General features: G+C 41.1%; 4 protein-coding genes across 4 annotated transcripts; all 4 read left to right on the top strand.

Moving 5' to 3' along the window:
• Positions 1-169: 169 nt before the first annotated feature.
• On the top strand, positions 170-1207 carry LOC310986280 (odorant receptor 131-2-like; the record flags this gene model as incomplete). The annotated part of the gene is made up of 2 exons (XM_083972125.1): positions 170-319; positions 440-1207. 2 exons carry the CDS (start codon positions 170-172, stop codon positions 1205-1207), a joined length of 918 nt encoding a protein of 305 aa, XP_083828251.1.
• A 1489-nt stretch (positions 1208-2696) lies between these two features.
• Positions 2697-4636, top strand: LOC310986279 (odorant receptor 131-2-like; the record flags this gene model as incomplete). The annotated part of the gene is made up of 2 exons (XM_083972124.1): positions 2697-2846; positions 3869-4636. The coding sequence occupies 2 exons, from the start codon at positions 2697-2699 to the stop codon at positions 4634-4636; spliced, it is 918 nt and encodes a 305-aa protein (XP_083828250.1).
• Positions 4637-6665: 2029 nt separating this feature from the next.
• LOC310986278 (odorant receptor 131-2-like) lies at positions 6666-8165 on the top strand (the record flags this gene model as incomplete). The annotated part of the gene is made up of 3 exons (XM_083972123.1): positions 6666-6815; positions 7276-8023; positions 8113-8165. The coding sequence occupies 3 exons, from the start codon at positions 6666-6668 to the stop codon at positions 8163-8165; spliced, it is 951 nt and encodes a 316-aa protein (XP_083828249.1).
• Positions 8166-11829: 3664 nt separating this feature from the next.
• On the top strand, positions 11830-24378 carry LOC310986277 (odorant receptor 131-2-like; the record flags this gene model as incomplete). Its single annotated transcript, XM_083972122.1, has 3 exons — positions 11830-11979; positions 18659-19423; positions 24298-24378. The coding sequence occupies 3 exons, from the start codon at positions 11830-11832 to the stop codon at positions 24376-24378; spliced, it is 996 nt and encodes a 331-aa protein (XP_083828248.1).
• Positions 24379-27465: the final 3087 nt, after the last annotated feature.

Here is a 27465-nt window from a genome sequence, read left to right as displayed (position 1 = left end):
AAATTGTGTAGGAATAATTCAAAACATAATTCAAAAATTAACATTTTTAACACTTCCCTGTTTAATTCAGAGGACATCCAATTTAATGAATTATCTTAACACTCAGGCACAAAAGCCATTGTTTTCTCTCATTATTTACCATCAGATTTTCTTCTTCAGCCTTGACGAGATGAACGTCTCATCTGCCAATGTGACCGTGGTTATAGAGTACCGAGACTCCTTCTCTAAAGCTGTGACCAAGAATGTGATTGTTGTGGTTCTCAGTATCTCCATTAACTACATCAATGCAGGCCTCATTTGCACCTTTCGCAAACACCAGGTACTCCGTTCATTATATGCACATGCTAAAAAAGAATATTTCAATTAGATATATCCTGATAAAACTGTCCTCAGTCAAAGTCCTTCAATGTATTGTAGTAAAATATTTTATTAATTACAGATCTTCTACATGAATCCTCGGTATATACTGTTTTTCCACCTGGTGGTCAACGACATGATCCAGGTGACTCTGACCGTCATGCTGTTCATCCTCAGCTACACCGTCTACAAACTCAGTGTCTCTGTCTGTTGCACCTTCATCCTCCTGGCCCTGTTCACCACTGAAAACACTCCCCTGAACCTGGCCTGCATGGCCGTGGAGTGCTACATTGCCATCTGCATCCCCCTTCGACATGTACAGATCTGCACTGTCAAGAGGACCTTGATGCTGATTGGTTTAATCTGGGCGACCAGCATGTTGTCTGTTCTTCCTGATCTCTTCATCACCTTGGCCACAGAACCACTGGACTTCTTCCATTCCCGGGTCTTCTGCCTCAGGGAAACAGCCTTTCGTAATCCCCATATCATTAAGAAGAGGGACATCACCTATATTATCTATCTTGTCATAGTTTGGTTTATTATCTTTTACACTTACTTCAAAATTTTGTTCACTGCTACGACAGCTAGCAAAGATGCTAAAAAAGCTAGAAACACAATCCTCCTCCATGGGTTTCAGGTGCTGCTTTGTATGGCGACATATGCAGAACCATTGCTGAAACATGCTCTGCAACTGTGGTTCCCAAAGAATTACACTGACTCCCTCTTTGCTACTTATGTTATTGTACAGATTCTACCACGATCTATAAGTCCTATCATATATGGCGTAAGGGACAAAACTTTTAGAAGGTATCTGAAAAGCTATCTGTTATGTATGCTGAGTTCACGGTGAGGTCACATCCGAATAACTGTTCCTCTGTTGAGATATACGGTCAAACATCAGTCACAGAGGCTGAATTTGTTTATGATGTTCCACAAAGAAAAGGTTTAATTGATGAATTGATAAAGATTCTGATTTAAGTCATAATCTTCTTGTTTTGTTTTGGATATTTTACTTTAATCATATTTCCTGCTGACCTTCTATAATTTATTTTCCAACCCCCAAAGACTTTCAATGACCTGTTCTCAAAAAGAAAAAGGAACACACACGCACGCACGCATGCACGCACACACACCTTCCTTCTACCCATACTCCTGAAACATTTGCCACCACTCCAAGTATAAAGTCTGAATATCGCTTGTGCCGCAGTATTTGCACAGTGGTGTAAATGCTCTGAGGTTAGTTGCACCTGCTGTCGCTACACAGCAGCTCTGAGCTGACCTCTGATCCACCGATATTTCATCAGGACCTAACAAAAAGGTTTGTTGCATCTTGCTATAGTTTCAGTACCACTACACTCATGCAGGCCTTTTCCTGGTTCTTTTCTTTTGCTGACTTTTGTTTTGACCAGTTTGTTCAACAGTTTAAAAAAAATACTCAGGTTAAACTGAAGTGACTGATGATCTTTTCAGAGTTGTTTATCATGTTGTAATTCTGACTTAGCCTTATTGTGACACCTTTGTAAAGGTTTGGACCGTGGTTAGAAATGTGTTCAAATACACTGAGAACTATTTAAAAATGTTGCATTGTTTGTTCTTTGCATTATCACACTTTAATTTTGCATCTTTAAATGTGTCTGAAGTTCTTAATGTAGGATTAGCAACTCTGCCATGTCACCAGTGTCTGGTTCTGTCAATATATCTGGGAAAAGAAAATATGATGAAGCAGCAGTCATGTGGCCCAGTCTGTCTGTCACTGTTCAAGACACAACGATATGTTACCACTGCTGTTTATGCTGGATAAGAAGTTTATTTCACCAGGGTTGACTGAGAAATGAACAGGAGCTGGTTACCATGTGTAGTGTATATTTCTTAAAGAACTATGTATCAAATGGCAATTGAAGTATAATTGAGTATAAAGTTGAAGCCTTTAAATCAGGCATCTCCGAACTTTTCCAGGTAGGTTTTCTTCCCAACCAAGCAGCAGCACACACGACCTGACTCATTTAATCAATGATCATAATTCTCAAACAGTTGACTGGTCAAGCTTTGTGCTCTCGACTGATTGAACATTCTGAATAAATGTCACTTTTCTTTAAATAAAATCCTGCTAAAATTGTGCTTACATTTGCTACACTTAGAAGTTTAATAAGATGTAGAGAAGTCTGAACAACACCAGATCCTGAATCAAGTTTGTTACTGTGAAACTTCAAATTCCACAAACCAGTGCAGAAGAAGGGTCGTCTAAAAATCAGATCATTATCATCTTAAAGATGTCAATGATCATTGTAAATTTTTACTTATAAGTGAGGGATATTTCTCTTTTTTTCAGCCTTCAAGAGATGAACATGTCATCTGCCAATGTGACTGTGGTTTTACAGTATCGTGACTCCTTCACTAAGGCTGTGACCAAGAATGTGATTGTTGTGGTTCTCAGCATCTCCATCAACTACATCAATGCAGGCCTAATCCACACCTTCTGCAAACACCAGGTCTGACACCACTTTGACATGTAACAATGAGTTAAAGCAGATATCAGTGGAATGTTTTTGTTAATATATGTCCTAAATAGTCCTATTTTCCGTCAGCAATCACTTACATGAAGTATTTCAGCCTAAACACGAGTCTCTCCGTCACTCTGCTCTGCTGTAACCCGAGGAGAAAATTTTCCTTGTGGGATACAAGTGTTATCCAATGAGGAGAGAGAACGGCATGAAGGGCTGTGTGTGCAGCCAAGGGATGCGCGTGAATGTGGTGACGTAGCACGAGGACCAATTGATGCCTGACAAGGGCGGGGGCTGCTAACTCATGGTGCGTTCAAAGAAACTCGTACTTGTGTTTTTCCTTCCTGTGAAGTCATACCAGTTCGATCTGGTACGAGTTCACGGGTCGGAAGTTACGAGTGGCCGTTATAGGGAACTTTCACAGACAACAGGATGGTAAAAACACGAGCTACGGGTTACCTGGAACGCTACCAAGTCGTAGTTGTGACTTGAAGCTGTAACTTACGGTTTCAAAAGCCTGCCTTGAACGCAGCATTAGCCGAAACGGCCGTGAAGCTGATATCTGCTTTAACTGAGCTAATCAGTAGGACGACAGCCCCCACCCAGCAGCACCAGTGAATCTACATCAGCAATAAGAGAGAAGAGAACAGAGGATGAATGAGTGATACTGACTGATTCCTCTTCACTCAGCGTTTTGACTTCAGGAATGTTATTTACTTCATTTGTATTTCAAATATCGTCAAGGGGACATTAATGTATTTACAGTGATTTCGCAGTTGTGAATGTTGAGGCAGCTGCTCCAGAAGTTGTATTTTGCTAATATTGAAAGTATAAAGGAATTGTGCTCTATATTAACCTAGAACTAACCTGTCCCAAATGTATTTGGCCTGAAGTAAACCATTGCAACACTTCCTTGTATCAAAATCACAATTTTAATGAGTTCAGGGTGTTTTTAAAACTTGTCTTCTCACCCCCCCCCCCCCCCCCCCCCCCCCCCCCCCCCCTTCCAGATCTTCTACACAAATCCACGGTATATCCTTTTTATTCACCTGGTCGTCAACGACATGATCCAGCTGACTCTGACCGTCATGCTGTTCGTCCTCAGCTACACCATCTACAAACTCAATGTTTCTCTCTGTTGCACCTTTACCCTCCTGGCCCTGTTCACCACTGAAAACACTCCCCTGAACCTGGCCTGCATGGCTGTGGAGTGCTACATTGCCATCTGTGCCCCCCTTCGCCACATGCAGATCTGCACTGTCAAGAGGACCTTGAAGCTGATTGGTTCAATCTGGGTGACCAGCATGTTGTCTGTTCTTCCTGATCTCTTCATCACTTTGGCCACAGAACCACTGGACTTCTTCCATTCCCGGGTCTTCTGCCTCAGACAAATTGTCTTCCCAAATCCCCTCATTATCAAGAAGAGGGACATCACCTATATTGTCTATCTGGTTATAGTTTGGGTTGTAATTTTTTACACTTACTTCAGAATTCTCTTCACTGCTAAAACAGCTAGCAAAGATGCTAAAAAAGCTAGAAACACAATCCTCCTCCATGGGTTTCAGCTGCTCCTTTGTATGGCAACATATGTGGGCCCCCAGTTGAAAGAGGCTCTGCGGCTTTGGTTCCCCAAGAATTACACTGACTCCCTCTTTGCTAGTTATGTTATTGTACAGATGCTGCCACGATCTATAAGTCCAATCATATATGGCGTACGGGACAAAACTTTTAGAAGGTATCTGAAAAGGTATCTGTTATGTAGGCTGAGTTCACAGTGAGGTCACATCTGAATAACTCTTCCTCTGTTGAGATGGAAAATATACGTATGTTCGGTCAAAGATCAGTCACAGAGGCTGAATTTGTTTATGATGTTCCACAAAGAAAAGGTTTAATTGATGATTTGATAAAGATTCTGTTTTAAGTCATGATCTTCTTGTTTTGTTGTGGTTATTTCACTTTGATCATATATCCAGCTGACCTTCTATAATTTCTTTTCCAACCCCCAAAAACTTGTTTTGAAACTGATGAAACAAGAAATGACCCAACTGTTCTCAAAAAGAAAAAGGAACACACACACACGCACGCACGCGCACACAACTTCCTTCTACCCATACTGTACTCCTGAAACATTTGCCACCACTCCAAGTATAAAGTCTGAATATCGCTTGTGCCGCAGTATTTGCACAGTGGTGTAAATGCTCTGAGGTTAGTTGCACCTGCTGTCACTACACAGCAGCTCTGAGCTGACCTCTGATCCACCGATATTTCATCAGGACCTAACAAAAAGGTTTGTTGCATCTTGCTGTAGTTTCAGCACCACTACACTCATGCAGGCCTTTTCCTGGTTCTTTTCTTTTGCTGGCCTTTGTTTTGACCAGTTTGTTCAACAGTTTAAAAAAAAATACTCAGGTTAAACTGAAGTGACTGATGATCTTTTCAGAGTTGTTTATCATGTTGTAATTTCTGACTTAGCCTTATTGTGACACCTTTATGAAGGTTTGGAACATGGTTAGAAGTGTGTTAAAATACACTGAGAACTATTTAAAAATGTTGCATTGTTTGTTCTTTGCATTATCACACTTAATTTTGCAGCTTTAAATGTGTCTGAAGTTCTTTATGTAGGATTAGCAACTCTGCCATGTCACCAGTGTCTGGTTCCGTCAATTTATCTGGGAAAAGAAAATATGATGAAGCAGCAGTCATGTGGCCCAGTCTGTCTGTCACTGTTCAAGACACAACGATATGTTACCACTGCTGTTTATGCTGGATAAGAAGTTTATTTCACCAGGGTTGAATGAGAAATGAACAGGAGCTGGTTACCATGTGTAGTGTATATTTCTTAAGGAACTACGTATCAAATGGCAATTGAAGTTTAATTTAGTATAAAGTTGAAGCCTTTGGCATCTCTGAACTTTTCCAGGTAGGTTTTCTTCCCAACCAAGCAGCAGCACACACGACCTGACTCATTTAATCAACTGATCATAATTCTCAGACAGCTGACTGGTCAAGCTTTGTGCTCTCGACTGGTTGGAACAAAAACCTGCAGCCACACTGGCCCTTTGTGGAATAGTTTGAAGATGCCTGCTTTAAATATTTAAGAACAGGTATTTTTCTTGAATTCATTAATCATGCTGCATATTGGATTTGTCCTCTCACACAAATTGAACATTCTGAATAAATGTCACTTTTCTTTAAAGCCCCTGTACGGAGCTTTTTACTGGATACGCAAAAGTCTCTGGTTTCTGCTGATGTGTCTCTGTTACCTACAACAGCAAATGAGCCCATCAGTGTGAAGATACGCTATTTCTAAGTAGTCTAATTCTATACCTCTGGAAGGCATGGTCGGGTGGGACCACTGACAAAACGATACGAATAGATACATTACGCTGCTAAAAAAAAAAAAGCAAGTCCCGTCTTCTTGCCGACATTTCCAAAACAAATCTACACGCACCGGCCAGACAAACGTCTTCATGACAGTGGAAAATGCAGTCTTCATTCCGCCGCTTTCGTCCACAGGGGCCGCCAAAATCAACACTAAATGAAAAGTCTGTACAGGGGCTTTAAATAAAATCATACTAAAATTGTGCTTACATTTGCTACACTTAGAAGTTTAATAAGATGTAGAGAAGTCTGAACAACACCAGATCCTGAATCAAGTTTGTTACTGTGAAACTTCAAATTCCACAAACCAGTGCAGAAGAAGGGTCGTCTAAAAATCAGATCATTATCATCTTAAAGATGTCAATAATCATTGTAAATTTTTACTTATAAGTGAGGGATATTTCTCTTTTTTTCAGCCTTCAAGAGATGAACATGTCATATGCCAATGTGACTGTGGTTTTACAGTATCGTGACTCCTTCACTAAGGCTGTGACCAAGAATGTGATTGTTGTGGTTCTCAGCATCTCCATCAACTACATCAATGCAGGACTAATCCACACCTTCTGCAAACACCAGGTCTGACACCACTTTGACATGTAACAATGAGTTAACTGAGCTAATCAGTAGGACGACAGCCCCCACCCAGCAGCACCAGTGAATCTACATCAGCAATAAGAGAGATGAGAACAGAGGATGAATGAGTGATACTGACTGATTCCTCTTCACTCAGCGTTTTGACTTCAGGAGTGTTATTTACTTCATTTGTATTTCAAATATCGTCAAGGGGACATTAATGTATTTACAGTGATTTCGCAGTTGTGAATGTTGAGGCAGCTGCTCCAGAAGTTGTATTTTGCTAATATTGAAAGTATAAAGGAATTGTGCTCTATATTAACCTAGAACTAATCTGTCCCAAATGTATTAGGCCTGAAGTAGAACCATTGCAACACTTCCTTGTATCAAAATCACAATTTTAATGAGTTCAGGGTGTTTTTAAACCTTGTCTGTCTTCTCACATCCACCCCCCCCCTTCCAGATCTTCTACACAAATCCACGGTATATCCTTTTTATTCACCTGGTGGTCAACGACATGATCCAGCTGACGCTGTCTGTCATGCTGTTCGTCCTCAGCTACACCATCTACAAACTCAATGTTTCTCTCTGTTGCACCTTCATCCTCCTGGCCCTGTTCACCACTGAAAACACTCCCCTGAACCTGGCCTGCATGGCTGTGGAGTGCTACATTGCCATCTGTGCCCCCCTTCGCCACATGCAGATCTGCACTGTCAAGAGGACCTTGAAGCTGATTGGTTCAATCTGGGTGACCAGCATGTTGTCTGTTCTTCCTGATCTCTTCATCACCTTGTCCACAGAACCACTGGACTTCTTCCATTCCCGGGTCTTCTGCCTCAGACAAATTGTCTTCCCAAATCCCCTCATTATCAAGAAGAGGGACATCACCTATATTGTCTATCTGGTTATAGTTTGGGTTGTAATTTTTTACACTTACTTCAGAATTCTCTTCACTGCTAAAACAGCTAGCAAAGATGCTAAAAAAGCTAGAAACACAATCCTCCTCCATGGGTTTCAGGTGCTGCTTTGTATGGCAACATATGTGGGCCCCCAGTTGAAAGAGGCTCTGCGGCTTTGGTTCCCCAAGAATTACAGTGACTCTCTCTTTGCTAGTTATGTTATTGTACAGATGCTGCCACGATCTATAAGTCCAATCATTTATGGCATACGGGACAAAACTTTTAGAAGGTATCTGAAAAGGTATCTGTTGTGTAACAGAGTTGATTCCATAAAAACTCACCACACAACACAAAAACTTGTATGTCCTATGGTAATTAAATGCAGCACCCCTGTGGATTAGGGTTGTGCACCCCGGGGGGTAACAGCAGTCGGACCTCGCTGTCTCCCTGGTAGGTGCACAAGCTACGAGCTCCGCCATTGTTTTATATTAATTTCTTTAATTTTAATACAAAACGGGTGGTTTAAGTTGTATTTTTTTAAGCATATAGCTCCTGAACGGTCGAGCACATCCTTTTTCATAAAAAGTTGACGGTGTTTTTCTCTTATTTTTGTTTACAAAATGGCTAGGGCTACATGTGTTAGCTAACCTGCACTTTCTTTTCATTCTACATTTTTCAGCCGTGTATGTGTGTGTGTGTGGGTCCATGGCACTGGTCCGACCTCCCATTAGTCCGACTTCCCATTAGTTCGACCTCCCATTGGTTCGAACTCCCATTGGTTCGAACTCCCATTGGTTCGAACTCCCATTGGTCCGACAATCGGAGTAATGAGAGTTCGAACTAATGGGAGGTCCTCATTAGTTCGAACTGGACTAGTTAGCATTAGTCCAACTCTCCATTCTTACCGTTCACTATGCATTTATATAATTATTCATATAGGCTCCACCTGTCAATAAGACACACGTGGAAGAAGAGGTGCAGTTTATTGTGTTTCACCAACGAGGAGCTGTCATTACGCACAACTTTTACGCACTGCTGCGCGCTCATTAGTGTCCATAAACCTTGAAACTTACATTACAGACAGGTATACAGACAGGTGGATTGGGTTCTCTCTCTCTCTCTCTCCCACTCCGAACAGACAGACGGACGCAATCAGGAAGGAAACGGAGGCTGCGCATTGATCCTTTTTTCCTTTCTGGGATCAAACGGATCATGTGCATAATTAATTGCAAAACAAGCACTTCATATTAATAACATATAACGCTCATTATGCTTCCAGCCTGTCTAGCCTCTACCTGGTGTTTTTACTAAACTTAACCAACTCCTTTCTTCATTGCCTAAACCTAACCAAAGCGAAATTTACTTTTTTTTTCTCTCAGTCTGCTGTCAGCAGGAGCGGCGGCTGCAGCAGGCTCGCGCCCGTGAAGTGAGCTCAAGCCGACCAGGTTCAGCCACACTCGAGCGGAGGGGGGGAGAAAAAAAAAAAGTGTATTTCTTTTACTCTGTACTCTGGGAGGGGGGGGCTTTGATTATCAGTTTACACATCTTGATCAGCATTTATCTGACATGATCTGGCTCCTTTCTGGGCCGCGTGTGTGTGATGTGCGTTTCTGTGTGTTTCTGAGAGCTCTCTCTCTTTCAGTAATTCTCGTTATTTTGCTCTGAGTTCTCTCACACAGAGAGAGAGAGAGAGAAAGTTGCATGCTCGTGTCAATGGAAGAGCTTGTCAGAAAGGGGTCATTCCTATGTTCCCACAGCCCTATGTTCCCTGAGCCCTATGTTCCCTCATTTCTAACTTTTGTTGTCACTGAAAATTAGGCCCATGTCACCTCAGCCCTTTGGTCCCACCATTGGTTGGGTTTAGGCAATGAAGAAAGGAGTTGGTTAAGTCTAGTAAAAAGACCAGGTAGAGGCTAGACAGGCCAGATAGGTAGAGTCCAGATAGGTAGAGAGAGTCCAGAGGGAACATAGGGCTGAGGGAACATAGGGCTGTGGGAACATAGGCACGCTCCCGTCAGAAAGTAGCGATGACAGTTCGAACTAACGGGACCACCCAGTGGTTCGACCTCTTATTGGTCCGACTTGTGGTTGATTTTGTCGGAGTAACGGGAGGTCGAACCAATGGGAGGTCGGACCAATGGGCAGTTCCCCTTGTGTGTGTGTGGGAAGAAGAACTGGACTGACTGTAATGTTGATTCCTCTGCCAGGTCAGTCCATGTGAAAAATAAACGGCGAGATTGCCAACAGTGAAAGTCTGCCTTGTGTGTTAAACTACACAACGCAATGGTGAGAACCAAAACCGCTACGTATGCTGAGTTCAGAGTGAGGTCACATCTGAATAACTCGTCTCTTCCTCTGTTGAGATGGAAAATATATGTTCCGTCAAACATCAGTCACAGAGGCTGAATTCGTTTATGATGTTCCATGAAGAAAAAGTTTAATTGATGAGTTGATAAAGATTCTGTTTAAGTCATAATCTTCTTGTTTTGTTGTGGATAGTTCACTTTGATCACATTTCCTGCTGACCTTCTATAATTTATTTTCCAACCCCCAAAAACTTGTTTTGAAACTGATGAAATAAGAAATGACCCAACTGTTCTCAAAAAGAAAAAGGAGCACGCACGCACGCACGCACACACACACACACACACACACACACACACACACACACACACACACACACACACACACACACACACACACACACACACACACACACACACACACACACACACACACACACACACACACACACACACACACACAACTTCCTTCTACCCATACTGTACTCCTGAAACATTTGCCACCACTCCAAGTATAAAGTCTGAATATCGCTTGTGCCGCAGTATTTGCACAGTGGTGTAAATGCTCTGAGGTTAGTTGCACCTGCTGTCACTACACAGCAGCTCTGAGCTGATCTCTGATCCACCGATATTTCATCAGGACCTAACAAAAAGGTTTGTTGCATCTTGCTGTAGTTTCAGCACCACTACACTCATGCAGGCCTTTTCCTGGTTCTTTTCTTTTGCTGACCTTTGTTTTGACCAGTTTGTTCAACAGTTTAAAAAAAAAATACTCAGGTTAAACTGAAGTGACTGATCTTTTCAGAGTTGTTTATTGTTTATGTTGTAATTTCTGACTTAGCCTTATTGTGACACCTTTATGAAGGTTTGGAACATGGTTAGAAGTGTGTTAAAATACACTGAGAACTATTTAAAAATGTTGCATTGTTTGTTCTTTGCATTATCACACTTAATTTTGCAGCTTTAAATGTGTCTGAAGTTCTTAATGTAGGATTAGCAACTCTGCCATGTCACCAGTGTCTGGTTCCGTCAATTTATCTGGGAAAAGAAAATATGATGAAGCAGCAGTCCTGTCTGTGGCCCAGTCTGTCTGTCACTGTTCAAGACACAACGATATGTTACCACTGCTGTTTATGCTGGATAATCCAAGCAGTTTATTTCACCAGGGTTGACTGAGAAATGAACAGGAGCTGGTTACCATGTGTAGTGTATATTTCTTAAGGAACTACGTATCAAATGGCAATTGATGTATAATATAGTATAAAGTTGAAGCCTTTGGCATCTCCAAACTTTTCCAGGTAGGTTTTCTTCCCAACCAAGCAGCAGCACACACAACCTGACTCATTTAATCAATGATCATAATTCTCAGACAGTTGACTGGTCAAGCTTTGTGCTATCGACTGGTTGGAACAAAAACCTGCAGCCACACCGGCCCTTTGTGGAATAGTTTGGAGATGCCTGCTTTAAATATTTAAGAACAGGTATTTTTCTTGAATTCATTAATCATGATGCATATTGAATTTGTCCTCTCACACAAATTGAACATTCTGAATAAATGTAACTTTTCTTTAAATAAAATCATACTAAAATTGTGCTTACATTTGCTACACTTAGAAGTTTAATAAGATGTAGAGAAGTCTGAACAACACCAGATCCTGAATCAAGTTTGTTACTGTGAAACTTCAAATTCCACAAACCAGTGCAGAAGAAGGGTCGTCTAAAAATCAGATCATTATCATCTTAAATATGTCAATGATCATTGTAATTTTTTACTTATATGTGAGGGATATTTCTCTTCTTTTCAGCCTTCAAGAGATGAACACGTCATCTGCCAATGTGACTGTGGTTTTACAGTATCGTGACTCCTTCACTAAGGCTGTGACCAAGAATGTGATTGTTGTGGTTCTCAGCATCTCCATCAACTACATCAATGCAGGACTAATCCACACCTTCTGCAAACACCAGGTCTGACACCACTTTGACATGTAACAATGAGTTAACTGAGCTAATCAGTAGGATGACAGCTCCCACCCAGCAGCACCAGTGAATCTACATCAGCAATAAGAGAGACGAGAACAGAGGATGAATGAGTGATACTGACTGATTCCTCTTCACTCAGCGTTTTGACTTCAGGAATGTTATTTACTTCATTTGTATTTCAAATATCGTCAAGGGCTAATATTGAAAGTATAAAGGAGTTGTGCTCTATATTAACCTAGAACTAATCTGTCCCAAATGTATTTGGCCTGAAGTAGAACCATTGCAACACTTCCTTGTATCAAAATCACAATTTTAATGAGTTCAGGGTGTTTTTAAAACTTGTCTTCTCACATCCATTCCCCCCCCCCCCCCCCCCCCCCCCCCCCCAGATCTTCTACACAAATCCACGGTATATCCTTTTTATTCACCTGGTGGTCAACGACATGATCCAGCTGACGCTGTCTGTCATGCTGTTCGTCCTCAGCTACACCATCTACAAACTCAGTGTTTCTCTCTGTTGCACCTTCACCCTCCTGGCCCTGTTCACCACTGAAAACACTCCCCTGAACCTGGCCTGCATGGCTGTGGAGTGCTACATTGCCATCTGTGCTCCCCTTCGCCACATGCAGATCTGCACTGTCAAGAGGACCTTGAAGCTGATTGGTTCAATCTGGGTGACCAGCATGTTGTCTGTTCTTCCTGATCTCTTCATCACCTTGGCCACAGTACCACTGGACTTCTTCCATTACCGTGTCTTCTGCCTCAGACAAATTGTCTTCCCAAATCCCCTCATTATCAAGAAGAGGGACATCACCTATATTGTCTATCTGGTTATAGTTTGGGTTGTAATTTTTTACACTTACTTCAGAATTCTCTTCACTGCAAAGACAGCTAGCAAAGATGCTACAAAAGCTAGAAACACAATCCTCCTCCATGGGTTTCAGCTGCTCCTTTGTATGGTGACATATGTGGACCCCCAGTTGAAAGAGGCTCTGCGGCTTTTGTTCCCCAAGAATTACACAGACTCCCTCTTTGCTACTTATATTATTATACAGATGCTGCCACGATCTATAAGTCCAATCATTTATGGCGTACGGGACAAAACTTTTAGAAGGTATCTGAAAAGCTATTTGCTGTGTAAATCAGTGTGTTCAAGGTAAATGTTCAAGTAATTTAAAGCAGATATCAGCTTCACGGCCGTTTCGGCTAATGCTGCGTTCAAGGCAGGCTTTTGAAACCGTAAGTTACAGCTTCAAGTCACAACTACGACTTGGTAGCGTTCCAGGTAACCCGTAGCTCGTGTTTTTACCATCCTGTTGTCTGTGAAAGTTCCCTATAACGGCCACTCGTAACTTCCGACCCGTGAACTCGTACCAGATCGAACTGGTATGACTTCACAGGAAGGAAAAACACAAAGTACGAGTTTCTTTGAACGCACCATGAGTTAGCAGCCCCCGCCCTTGTCAGGCATCAATTGGTCCTCGTGCTACGTCACCACATTCACGCGCATCCCTTGGCTGCACACACAGCCCTTCATGCCGTTCTCTCTCCTCATTGGATAACACTTGTATCCCACAAGGAAAATTTTCTCCTCGGGTTACAGCAGAGCAGAGTGACGGAGAGACTCGTGTTTAGGCTGAAATACTTCATGTAAGTGATTGCTGACGGAAAATAGGACTATTTAGGACTTATATTAACAAAAACATTCCACTGATATCTGCTTTAATGAATACCAATAATCAAAACAACATCAAAACGTCCAGTTTCCTCTGTTCAATGTCATATTACATTTGTGTAAATCCAAACTCATAAATGTGTATCATCGCTGCCTACATTTAACTTCATTATAAGTCACTTTGGTGTTGATAAATAAACTTAAATTAACTAAGGGAAAAACGTTTTATTGGTTACTTTTTTTAAGTATATTTTAGGGCTTTTCACACCTTCATTAGATGGCATAGTTGAGAGAGACAGGAAATGAAGAGGCAGAGATAGGGGGAATGACATGCAGGAAAGTGCTGCCCGATTCGAACCGGGGCTGCCTGCAGCGAGGACTGTAGCCTCTATACATGTGGCGCCTGCTTAACCTCCTGCGCCAATCGACGCCCAGTATTATTCACTTTGAACATTATATTAAAGGGATAGTTCAACATTTTGGTAAATTGGCCCATTGCCATAATACCTATAGTCTTAGGAGTAGGTTGGTTACCTTTAATTGTTGGTGCAAGCTATTTTTAGAACAGCACATTCACCACGCCCAGGCATCAGGTCAGCACACCGGCCGCCGCCGCCGCCTCTGTGAGCCGCTGGTGCCGCTGAGCTGCTCTGCACTCCTCCGAACACGTCGGAGAATTTCCTTACAGGCGTTGTTTGGATAAACTGACCACGGATGAATCAATCGGCTCATTGTAAAACTATTTATTTATTTATTGAAGTAGCCTAAATATGGTGATTTTTGTACGTACAGAGCCCCAAGGCTGCGCTGCTCACACACACCTGAAGCTTCACTTTTCATTCAAATGAACTAATGCGACTGCCACTGTTAGATATCATCAATGAGACCAGAATTTATCTCCTAAAAACAATTCAACCAGCCGGCAGAAAACCTCTAAAAACCTGTGGGGAAGTTACTTGGCTCGTTTTCTTCCCTGGGAGGAGGACACTCAGGACAGAGGTTGCCCGGCCGGTGAGCTCAGCTCCCTGGCTGCAGCCTCTGTGACGAGCCGCTGCTGCTGCCGCTCGTGTGTGGCTCTGCACTCCTCCGAAAAATGTCGGAGCAAATCTATTTACAGACGTTATTTGGATAAACTGACAACAGATTGGGAATCTAAACTGTCACTTTCTCGCATGAAAAAATATTAAAATTTAAGAAAGTGACGTTATTTCTCTACTCGCTGCTCGCTCACGTAACTGTTCAGGCTGCAAGACATCCACCGACCGCTGGTCGCAAGCGGTGGAAAGCCGAAGCTGTCGAGGACGCGCATGCAGCGTCATTTGACATCACATCCGCGGACAGCGCGGGAAATTAGGACCCAGAATTGCAGCGCATTATGCAGCACACAGCCTGTTCAAGGCAACGGAGAGATACGCGAGTGGGCTCATTCTTTTTGGTTTTGAACGCTTCATCGCCCATTAGCAGTAAAAAACTTAAAACGCAAGTGCATTTCTTCACAAATCTTGCCTCATGAACCTTTAACTATCCCTTTACGAGTCATATTTGAACATCAAAAATATAAACAAATGCTAGAGGAAAAGAAGAGAAAAGTTTTTTAAAAAAGCAACAGATGTTCAAGATGGAAAAGGCTGTCTATTGATTCAAAAGTGACACACATAAAATAGTAGGCGGTGACAACACACAGGCTCACATGCATCTATCACACACGCTGTATGTAGACAATAGGTTAGCAAACACACACCCCTGAAACCTGGGATGTGAGATCAACTTACATAAAGTCAGACATTTACTGGAGGAATTAGATTGGTGTCTCAATCTTGGTACATTCACTAAGGTAAGTACCAGCTCCTGAACACTGCAGATACATGAATGAAAAATGACAAATGGAGTTTCATAAAAGTCACATTTTAATCAGATAACTCCTTCAGCCTCCTGATGAACTGACTCTGTTGTATCAGTTAGAGTTACCAGGTCTCACTCAGGATGTTTACAGTTAAAAACAAAATGCTACAGCTGAATGTTGAACAGACACAAGTCTGTATGTGATGTCTACTTTCAATCAAATGTTTCCTGTTGAACCACTTTATTATTTTCACTTCCATCAGTGTTAGATGAAATAGGTAGAAACTGTACAAGTAAAATGTAAACTGTTTTAAAGGCCAATGCCAATCCATTTAAAATTAATGGCTGCTTACAGTACCTCAGTTTAAATGTGAAAAAAGGAAGTAAAATATACTTTTTTGTGCAGAGGTGGACCGTCTGTAAACAGGCCAATACACAGTTAGATACTGACTTCTCACCATCACCACACATCAGTAGCTCTGGTGGACTGGATATAACCTCATAATTAGAGATGTAAGTTTTTCCTTTAATACTGCTCAAAAGCTGAAAAGACCGGAAGAAGAGAACAGAGAACATGCTAACTCTATAGGTGGTCATGCTGGAGAATCTTTTCACCGTACAGATTGGATTTTGATTATTTATGACCATGAAGTATTTACATGTGATACAACCTCAGTATAAAACATCAAAAATTATAAAATGAAACGTAGTTATCTGTATAATGTACGGGAGAACGGAGGCTTGGGATTAAAAAGCCTTTCAACATTAGATTTGAATTTAAAAGCTGCATGCATACAACGATTCTATAATAATCAAGAATGGTTTTCATCCAAATTATTTTGTGCTCAATGTGGTCCCTTAATTGGAAAAGTGTACCCTTTTTTGCAATTGTGTCCTGCCTCTGTGGTACGTTTAAGTGCTTTTTTTCCTGACCTCTCTCCCTTTTTTAGAAATTCACTTTCTTTATGGCTTCAGTATCAGTTTTCTTTACCAAACAATTCCTTGGAGATTAGACAACAGATGTTATAGCTAAATGAAAATATCTGTATAGACCAGAGGTCGGCAACCTGTGGCTCCGGAGCCTTTCGTTCCTCTGCTGTGGATGTCATGGTTTAGAGAGGGCGAGCTCATTTGGGGGAAAAAAAAAAGATTCAATATAATGTACTGTTTTTTATGTTTTTGTTTTTGTGCTTGTGCTTGCTGTTGTTTTTTGGTTGCTGTAGAGTGAATTATTTAATCTTTTATTTATTGAGTTACGATATGAATGTATGGTGTGTGTGTATAAAAAATATGTAGTATGTACTTACTGATTATATGTTTTGATTATTTTATGCTGTTAAATGTATGTTCTTATTTGTTGTTGTTGTTTTTTGTTTGTTTGTATTCTGTCCTCCCCTATGTTTGTGATGTTGATGGGTTCTATGTTACTGCCACCTGATTATTGTGTCTTTTTTTTCTTAAAATTGAAAAAAAGAAAATTAATGAGAAAGAAAGAAAGGAGAAAAAAAGGTCCACATTTGGGGTGGTGGTGGTGGGGTTAAAAAAAGAAAAAAGAAAAGACTTAACATCAACAGGCTGCCAACACTGAACACACACACTAGTATGAATCACAATAAGAAAACAATTTCTGTCATAAACTCTTAGCATTTCATGTTTTTCTTTTTTAATAACATACAATCATGTGACTGTATGTCATGTTTTTGGTGTAAGTAACACTGCCACTACAATGTGCTTTTAGCAGTGAAATGAGGATCGACAGTAAGGCAGGCTGTGCAACATGATAAGATTGAAGATTATTACAGTATATTGTGCTTTCTCTTCTGCTTTAACAGGCCTTTCAAGAAATGAATGAGTCATTCTCTAATGTAACGGTGGCTGTCCGAGAAGCTGACTCCTTCTCTAAGGCTGTGACCAAGAATGTGATTGTTGTGGCTCTTGGGATTTCCATCAACTACATCAATGCAGGCCTCATTCACACCTTCTGCAAACACCAGGTCTGATGTTCTTTTAATCACATGTTGGCAGTGATACTGAGATAGATAGATAGATAGATTGATTGATTGATTGATTGATTGATTGATTGATTGATTGATTGATTGATTGATTGATTGATTGATTGATTGATTGATTGATTGATTGATTGATTGATTGAAATAAAACTAGAAAAAGCATTTCCATAAGGAAAATGCATGTGAATGCTGAAAGCCATTGCTGAAGCCAGAAGAACTGGGCAAAGACAGCAAGTACAACAATGACATGCATGAGACAGGAATCAAACTCATAACTTCATGATTAGTAACCTGACGGAATTACCTTTCAGCCACAGAGCACCTGACATACAATAAGCTTTAAACTATCATGAATCAAAGACTGTACGATGATAGGTGAATAGTTGAAATTCAAGAAATTATGTGACATGCAAAGCATGACTGAGGCAGGAATCGAACCCATGACCTCATGGATTCTCCTTTCCTCTGCCACTAGGCCAGAGAGAGCCTAGAATTATGAGTTCTATACTGTGATAAATCAAAGCTGTTTGAATGCTAGCTGAAAGTCTTGTGAACAGTTTACGTTGCATGCAGTTGCAGTTACATGGAGTGTGTAGCTTAAAGGTCCCATATGTTTGCTGTTTTCCAAGCATTTCACATAGGTCTGAGTTGTCCAACCACATTATATTTGTAGCATATTATTGCCCCCCAATCAATCTGTGGCTCTAAATCTCAGCAATCTAAAAGTGGCTCTCCAGAGCTCCCCTGAGAACGAGCCATTTCTGTGTCTACACCTTGAAATGCAAATAAGATGTGTAAACCACGTCCACTCCACACCCGTCCCAGGGATGGGCAATGATTTCCGAATGATCAAATAGACTAACTAAAAAAAAAAATAGAATAGTTTGAATGAGTTTTGAGGGTCAGGAGACCTATACCATCCACCATTGTGTTAGCTGAGCAGCTCATGTCTCTGCCCTGTGGATCTCAAAACAACATGCAAAGATAATTAAAGGTAATGAACCCACCCCTTTGACTATAGGGATTATGGCAAAAGGTGAATTTGCCAAAATGTTTAATTATCCCTTTAAAGGTTATACCATACATGACTCTATATAACCCTCTAACCCACTGCCTCTCTTTGTTTCCCCTCCTCCAGATCTTCTACACCAACCCGCGGTATATCCTTTTTATTAACCTGGTCGTCAATGACATGACACAAGTGACGTTGTCCATCACCTTGTTCATAATCAGCTACACCATCTACAAACTCAATGTTTCCATCTGTTGCATATTCATCCTTCTGACTCTACTCGCCACTGAAAACACTCCCCTGAACCTGGCCTGCATGGCCGTGGAGTGCTACATTGCCATTTGTGCCCCCCTTCGCCACGTTCAGATCTGCACTGTCAAGAGGACTTTAAAGCTGATTGGTTTAATCTGGGTGACCAGCATGTTGTCTGTTCTTCCTGATCTCTTCATCACTTTGGCCACAGTACCACTGGACTTTTTCCATTCCCGGGTCTTCTGCCTCAGACAAACTGTCTTCCCAAATCCCCTCATTATCAAGAAAAGGGACATCACCTATATTATCTATCTTGTTTTGGTTTGGGTCATCATTTTTTACACTTATTTCAGAATTCTCTTCACTGCTAAAACAGCTAGCAAAGATGCTACAAAAGCCAGAAACACAATCCTCCTACATGGGATTCAGCTGCTGCTTTGTATGTCAACATATGTAGCCCCCCAGTTATTAAGGGCTGTGCAGCAACGGTTTCCTAAGAGTTCAACAGACCTCCGCTTTGCGTACTACATTGTAGTACAGATTCTGCCACGATCTATTAGTCCGATCATTTATGGTGTACGGGACAACACCTTCAGAAGGTATCTGAAAAGACATCTGCTGTGTAAATCAGTGTTTAAGGTAAACATTCATGGAATCTAATACTAATAATCAACAGCTAAAACTTCCTAGCAGTTTCCTGTTTGCAATGTCATATAGTCCTTGGGCCAAGACTCAAAATTTCACATATCGGTATCACCTGGGAGGGCAAATTCTAGTTGTGATTTTTTTTATTCCTATACACCCCTAGATTAAGTTTTGATATGATAGACCTTGCTGACTGGCAGCTTTATAGTATTTATCACCTCTTAAAGTAATAGACTGTTGCTGTTCAAAAAAAAAAAAAAAGGGCCTTCCCTGGAAATCATCTTTCTTTCATCATATCCTCTCCTTTGGGTGTGAACTAATGGCCGGCCACAGAGACTTGTAATAAACCCTGAAGTAGTGTTTCAAGTAATTCATCTAATATAGGTGTAAATAAGCTTCAATTAGCTGATTGTCATTTCTAAATCATTGCAATGTATTTTCTAATGAAGGATACTTTTTTACAAATTATATTTATTCCCAATACCTTATTCAATTGGTGTAGAGGCAAATTGGATAGATAGATAGATAGATAGATAGATAGATAGATAGATAGATAGATAGATAGATAGATAGATAGATAGATAGATAGATAGATAGATAGATAGATAGATAGATAGATAGATAGATAGATAGATAGATATCCTTTATTTTGGTAACTGAACAATGATGAATGCAGATCAACAAAATGTGAACAAAAGGTGGTGGATGTGAAAGCCCTGTCAATTAAGTATTTTTTTCTCAGAGCTTGAGGCAGCGGATAATCTAAGGTTCTTCCTTCAGGTTTCTCAGTCTGTTGCCTCACTGTACGAAGCTCAAGTCGCTCAGGCTCTCCCTCCAAGCCCAGATATTCTGCTGTACCAGGTAACAACATTGTGCACTCCAATCCATCATCTAAGATGGCATAGGTATCAAAGGTTTTGTCCTTGTTAGAGAGTCTCACTTTTACAAGTTTGGGCCTTTCTCAAACAAAATCTGGTGTTTGTCTCGCGTGCTCTCTTTTTTCACACTCCCTTGCTTGCCCTCGTATCGATCTGCCTAGAATGGACAAAAACAGACGCGCAGACACCATGAAAATGAAACACTATCATTCCTGTGACAACTGGCCAAGGTAGTCCCGGTCAGCCCCACGTGTCAATCACAGGCTACAGAGGTTCAGGGAAACGTGTGGGCACTTGAATTAATATTATCATTGATGACGTAGCACACGCATTGCCAGGAAAGGTCCGATCTGTCTGTTTAAACTGCAGACGTATTGGCAGATATCCTGATCTCAGATCTGACAATATCCGATTCCATGCGTATTTGTCCCGTTTACACGTTCATGTTACAGATCCGATCTGAGCCACTTGAGAGGAAAAAATCGGAATTGGGCCACTTGAACTATATGCAGTGTAAAGACAGCCTTAGTTGTGCCACTTCCAGCCTCAGTAGGACAGATTCAGGAGGCTGTGATACAGGTGCTGCTCTGGCCTGTGGTTGTTGGGGTGGCCTGCCATAAAGTAAAGTCTGTAGATATCTTGGAGGTTGCTTTGTATTTTTCTAAGTGTAATTTATATAACCTTATTTTCACTTTTTAGCACTCCCCTCCCCCTTCCCCTTAAAGAGCTTCTAGCTCTTTTCAGGCTGCTCTTGAAAATAAGAATTTTGTTCTTAATTTGCTTGCCTGGGTAAATAAAGGTTAAATAAAAATAAATAAAAAGGTATTCCTTCCCACTGTGGCCTTTCTCCTTGCTCTCTCCCATCATGTTGCTGAACGGCTCATGGGTCCATTTTCCAGCATGGGTGTTTGCTCCGGCTCGAAGGACCCTGAAAAAACTATGTGTGATGTCCAAAAAGAGTGTTAAATGACTTTTAATGTGTTATTGGCTGTCTGTGTTCTTTTTGGAATTAATGACCAGGGGTGGAAAGTAACGAGTTACATTTACTCAAGTTACTGTAATTAAGTAGCTTTTTTGTGTACTTGTACTTTTTTGAGTAATTTTTAAAATCAGTACTTTTACTTTTACTTGAGTACATATTGTTGGAAGAAATGTACTTAGTTACATTTTAAATAGCTTAAGTTACAAAGTAAAAAATATATAACTCTGTGTGGGTTGTCAAAAGTAGCTACGCTGCTGCCGCCTCTCTCTCTCTCTCTCTCTCTCTCTCCCTTCACAGACGCACACAGCAGCAGCAGGTACACACCTCTTTCCCCCTCACCGCTACGTGAGTTTGTGCATAACAGGGCTCGTCTTAATATTAGCCATTAGCCACAGCTAGCGGTTAAAAGCTGACGTTAATGATTAAAGACAACGTTATCAGGCATGTCCATCTATTCGGCTACGTTTATGGTGACCGTGCCAGACACACCGGGGCTGAAGGCCGGACCGGCAGTCCGTTGAGTTAAATGTAGGAGCCCAGTCAGATCCATGGCCATGCTCAAAGGAACAGACAAGCAGCCCACTGCTTCAGAGCAGTTACAGTAAAGAGGCAAGAGAGAGAGAACCTACAGTAAACCCCCCCCCCCCTCCCCCTCCTCCTCCTCCTTGAGAGCAGACAGGAAAGACAGTAAAAAAAACAGGTGTGTGTGAGTGAAAGAGGGAGAGAGAGATTTTATCCGTATTGAAAATGGTATTGAGTATCGAATATTTTCCTTAATATCGATATTGAGTTGAAAATGTTAGTATCATGATCATGATCGTGACAACCTTAGTGCCAGTAACAGTAACTGTCCATCTGATTGGCTCTGGACAACTGCAGTGTCAGAAGGTCAGAATCAAGTTGGTGCCACAGGAGCTAAAAGATGATGGAGACCAGTGTATCGATGGAGAAGGGGCAAATTTGGAACACAGAGACATGCACGGAGAATGTTAGGCCAATCTCTGGCCATTATACCCCCCCCCCCCAAAAAAAAAATAAAAAAATAAAAAAGTAACTAAGTAACTTTTACTCTGAGTAAATTTTAAATGAACTACTTTTTACTTTTACTTGAGTAGATTTTTACACCAGTACTTTTACTTTTACTTTATTTCATCAAGGTAACTGTACTTTTACTTGAGTAGATTTTTTTGGTACTCTTTCCACCCCTGTTAATGACAATCTGCCTATGGGGAAAATAACAAAATGCGAAAAAAATATATATAAAAAGCTGCTCCTATGAAAAGGCTATCATATTTTAATTTACTTATATTGACCCTAAAAACAATTTAGTATAGGTAAGGTTTTGCCCACTCTCGTGATACGTGATACCTCTGGGTTAAGTAACCCAAGTTGGGTTAATTTGCTAACCCAGACCGAGCCAACACTGGGTTAGTTATTCCCAGAATTTTGGGTTAAAAATTTGACCCAGCATACTGAGTTAAAGCAGAAGTAAGCGGTCGTTTTGGCTAACTTTTTGTCAGCCGATGGAGTTAGCAGTCCCGCCCTCGTCATGGATCTATTGGTCCTCGTCCCTACGTCACCACATTCAGGCGCATCCCTTGACTGCACACAGAGAGGACCGCCCCTTTATGCCGTTCTCTCTCTTCATTGGATAAAGCTTGTAGGATACAAGGAAAGTTTTCTCCTCGGCATACAGCAGAGCAGAGTGACTGACAGACCCGTGTTTCGGATCAAACACTCTATGTAAGTGATTGTCGTCGGAAGTATAACTATTTAAGACTTATATTTACACAAATATTCCGCTTACTTCTGCTTTAAAGCTTTTACTCAAAAATGGGTAGATTCAATTATGTTGTTGGGTGAAAGCTACCAAAAATTGGGTTGAAAAATACAACCTAAATTCTGGGTCAAAATATACTTACTTATACTGCTACTACTACTTATACTTAAAAATATTACATTTAATTAAATCTAAATTGTAATTAATAAAATCTAAATCGTAATAAATTACTAAATGACGAAACAACAAAAACACATATTCTTCCAACCTTCCTTTTATTGGAAAAACAAGAAACACCAAGTTAAAGCAGAAGTAAGCGATCCGGTTGTTTTGGCTATCTTCTTGTCAGCCGATGGAGTTAGCAGTCCCCGCCCTCGTCATGGATCTATTGGTCCTCCAGGGTATATACAGGAATCTTGAAGTTAATTCTAATACCTTTTTAAGACTTTTTCAATACCTCGCCGCCACTTCAAGCTGTAACCATTTACATCAGTGACACTTTTAACTAATAAAACAGAATTCAAAATAGGCTAGGACAATAAATCAAAGGCAAAGTTTATCCAAAAAAAAAAACAATTATTTTTTTGTTTTTAATAAAATGAATAAATTCACACACTTTTACAATGTTTTTTAGGACTCAAACTCTTGGACAGCGAATTCAGAAAAAATACCTTCAAAATTTAAGACTTTATAAAGTTGTGAAAAGACTTTTTAATACTTTTTAAGGGTATTAATTTTCCCAGAATTGATTTATCACCTTTTAATACTTTTCAAGACCCTGCGGATACCCTGTCCTCGTCCCTACGTCACCACATTCACACGCATCCCTTGGCTGCACACAGCCCTTCATGCCGTTCTCTCTCATTGGATAAAGGTTGTAGGATACAAGGAAGTATACAAGAAGTTTTCTCCTCGGCTTACAGCAGAGCAGAGTGACTGACAGACCCGTGTTTCGGACCAAACACTCTATGTAAGTGATTGCTGTCGGAAGATATAACTATTTAAGACTTATATTAACACAAATATTCCGCTTACTTCTGCTTTAACTTCTTCAAGGCTGTCGATAATGGCAAAGGCAGGCTGATTCTTCTCCATCACCATTATGTTGCTCTCGTGAAATTCTCCATGTTAGTGTTGATCTGAGAAAAAACACCAAATACAAAAACAAGATTCAAAAGATAGGTTCAGGTGTTCGGTAAACCTCACAACTCTCACCTGTCTGTCTCAGGTGTGTCTCACAGGCTGGACATCAATGAGGGTCTTTAAAATCCACAGGTTGCTGGGTAACAAACACTTCTCCACTGTGTAAGGTACAGTTCAGAGCAGCATGGGGAGCAGCACGGAGGCTATCACCTTGTCTGCCTGTAATGTTAAAAATGTAAAAATGTCAAATGTTTATTAGATACAACAGTGAAAACACCATTAGCTATTTTAACTCAGGAGTGTAGTCTGACTTTATAGTAGGGATGCTCCGATCGATCGGCTGCCAACCGTTATAATTGACCCTTAATGGGTTGATCGGTGGGCTGAAGTGCCAGAAAAGCCGATCGCATATTATTTTCTTTTTTTTACCCGAGACTGTTTTTTGGGTTGACAGATGCTATCATTTCGCTCTGTGCATGTGGAGCCCCCACTCCGAACTGACAGACCGCGACGTGGCTGCTCGAGCGGAGCGGGAGTGGGGGAGAAAGCAAGTGGGACAGATCTGCCCTAGTGGCAGTAAACTACATGCCTCTTTTTGTTTAAAATGATTTTGAAGCCTTTTTTGCCTCACTTGGAGAGTAAGGCAAGTAAATTAAGTACATTTTATTTATTTTTATTTTATTTCATCTATTGCTCTTGACAGGGCATGTAATGGTTACACAAATAAAAAGTTGATTGTGGTAAATAAAGATCTTGATTGTATTTATTATTTATTTTAGTACAAATGGTTTTACCTATAGACTGTAAAAATAATGGACGGTTACATGCTGCTATTCCGACATGCCGCTATTTCGACATTGACTTCTAATTGTCGGAATAGCGGCATTAACATTATTTTTCAAGCGTCCCACTATTCGGACATTTTTTTTTTCATTGTCGGAGTAGCGGCACTTTACTATTTTTCAAACATTCCGCTTTTCCGACATTGATTGATTACCTTATAGTCAGACGTGTCCTTCTGATTTTATTTTATTTTTTCATCTGAGACACTGTTTCTCATACACAAATACATAGGCCTATTAGAGAAGAAAAAACAAACCCTCGAAGTTTAAAAACACACTGGCAGCTGAGATTTGGGAGGTTTTTGTTTTTATTGTAGCTTATTAAAATGCAAGATCATTTTTCTGACTGATTTATTGCCCGATGCCGTGTATCTCGCTTTCTTTCCCCCACCCTTCGCCCGTTGTCTTCTTGTCACTTTGTTGTCACTTTGTTGCCGCTCCAGAGCGCACATGGCTAATTAATATGCACGTGCTGACCATATATGGTTGTGTCTAGGCATTCTGGGGGCGGAGGTGTGTTCACGTGCGCAACTGCGCACCATTCTTGGAACCAGTTTGATTTATCAAAGAGAAATTGCGGAGAGTTGTGCACACACAGTAGAGATAGTGATAGATCTGAAAAAGGTGTAAATATTTTGGGTGTCTTTTCGCCGTAGGCCTAAGCACTACTTACTACTTACAGTTTTGATAAATGAGGCCCCAGGCCATAAGCCCAGAGCCCAGAGACGCTCACAGCTGCAGCTCTGCGGCTCATCCGCCGCGCTGTCCGTGGTGCTGAAGGTGACAGGTTAACTTGACAAACAAACTGCAACATAGTTCTGTTTGTTTATCATGTGTGTCAGTTTTGTTTGTGACTTGATAGTTGAGTTGTTGAGATTAAGAACATCACTCCCCCATTAAACCAGTGATAGGCATGCTGAAAAGAAAAGAGAGAGAGAGACGTGCCTGGGTATCGCAGCTGTAAAAAAAAAAAAAAAAAAAAAAGACGACGTGTCGGAATAGCGGTATCAAAAAGTGTCGGACTACCGGCATGTCTAGATAGAGGGATGTCGTAATAGCGGGATGTCTAAATAGAGACATGTCGGAATAGCGGGATGTCTGAATAGCGGGCGGACCCCATAATGGACGTAGCACCCGTGACGTCACCCATTGGTTTGGGGGAGTCTGTTTTAACCTAATAATAGTAAAACGGTAGAGTTTTTAAAAAATTCACCCCCCTCAGAGTGTGTGCGGGGGTAGAAACTATCGGTTGAGACCAAAAAAATGAAATGTACCAGGCTGTAAATATGTTTTTTTAAGCTGTAAAGTCGGCTATTTTAACATGGGGCTCAATTGGAGTTGCTCCCTTCTGGAGCCAGCCCCCAGCGACAGCCGAGGGGATTGCAGTTTTTTGAACGCGGAAGTGAGCTTCACTTCTCAGACCGACAACTGCCCCCTTGGTTTTACCACTTTAAGTGGTGCACAAATACAGGACATTGAGGATTATTATTATCATTATTCTCCCATCCATTCTGTGATCGGTGATCGGTATCGGCAGATTTAAGATTCTTGTGATCGGTGATCAGATCAGCCCCCAAAAACGCTGATCGGAGCATCCCTACTTTATAGGTGTTCTTTTGAAAAAGATGACTGAGGGGCTTCATGCTGTGCTCTTTGATTGACAAACTCTTTATTAATAAAAGCGCTAGTAATACAATCACCAAATGCTACGATGTTAAAATGTGATCACCTGCATATTCATGTGGCAAGAAGGTCAGCTGTAATTCCTTCTTGAGAACCTGAGAAACACAGATGCGAGACAAGACTAGCCTAGAAATCTAGACGCACCCTAGCGGCAGCAAATATATTTGCTCCGTAGGTGGTCTAGAAACGAGCCATAGGAACTTTTTGAGTCTCGAATACCGTTTGTGTTCACCAATCACTCATCCCTTTTTAAAAAAAGCACTGACAGAAACACAATACTCAAAGCAGACAGTTTCCACCCAAAAAGTCTAATATCAAATATACCTTATGGCCAGTTTCAGAGACTCAGGAGGATTTGCACCGATGACACAGACTTTGAAAATCAGGCCAAAGACATGCGCAAACGATTTGAAGAGCCAAGTCCATTGACAGAAAATCCCTCCTTACAAAAACCCCTCGCCAACAGCCTTCACCTCGTATTTTCTTCACTACACAATACAGCACTATGGCTTTGGACATCAAACACATAATTAAGAAAAACTGGGACATACTGCTGAGTGACCCCACCCTCGCCACTGCCTTTCCTGAACCACCATCCTTCGCCTTTCAAAGAGCACCCACCCTCCAGGACAGCCTGGTGAGTAGCTACCTTCCGCCTACTAAGCCCACCACCTGGTTTCCTAAGCCCACAGGCACATTCAGATGCGGCTCCTGCAATCACTGTACCA

Source organism: Trachurus trachurus (assembly GCF_905171665.1).
Source record: "Trachurus trachurus genome assembly, chromosome: 5".
NCBI lineage: Eukaryota > Metazoa > Chordata > Actinopteri > Carangiformes > Carangidae > Trachurus > Trachurus trachurus.
The sequence above is the reverse complement of the archived record's forward strand: the minus strand, read 5'-3'. Positions and strand labels throughout refer to the sequence as shown.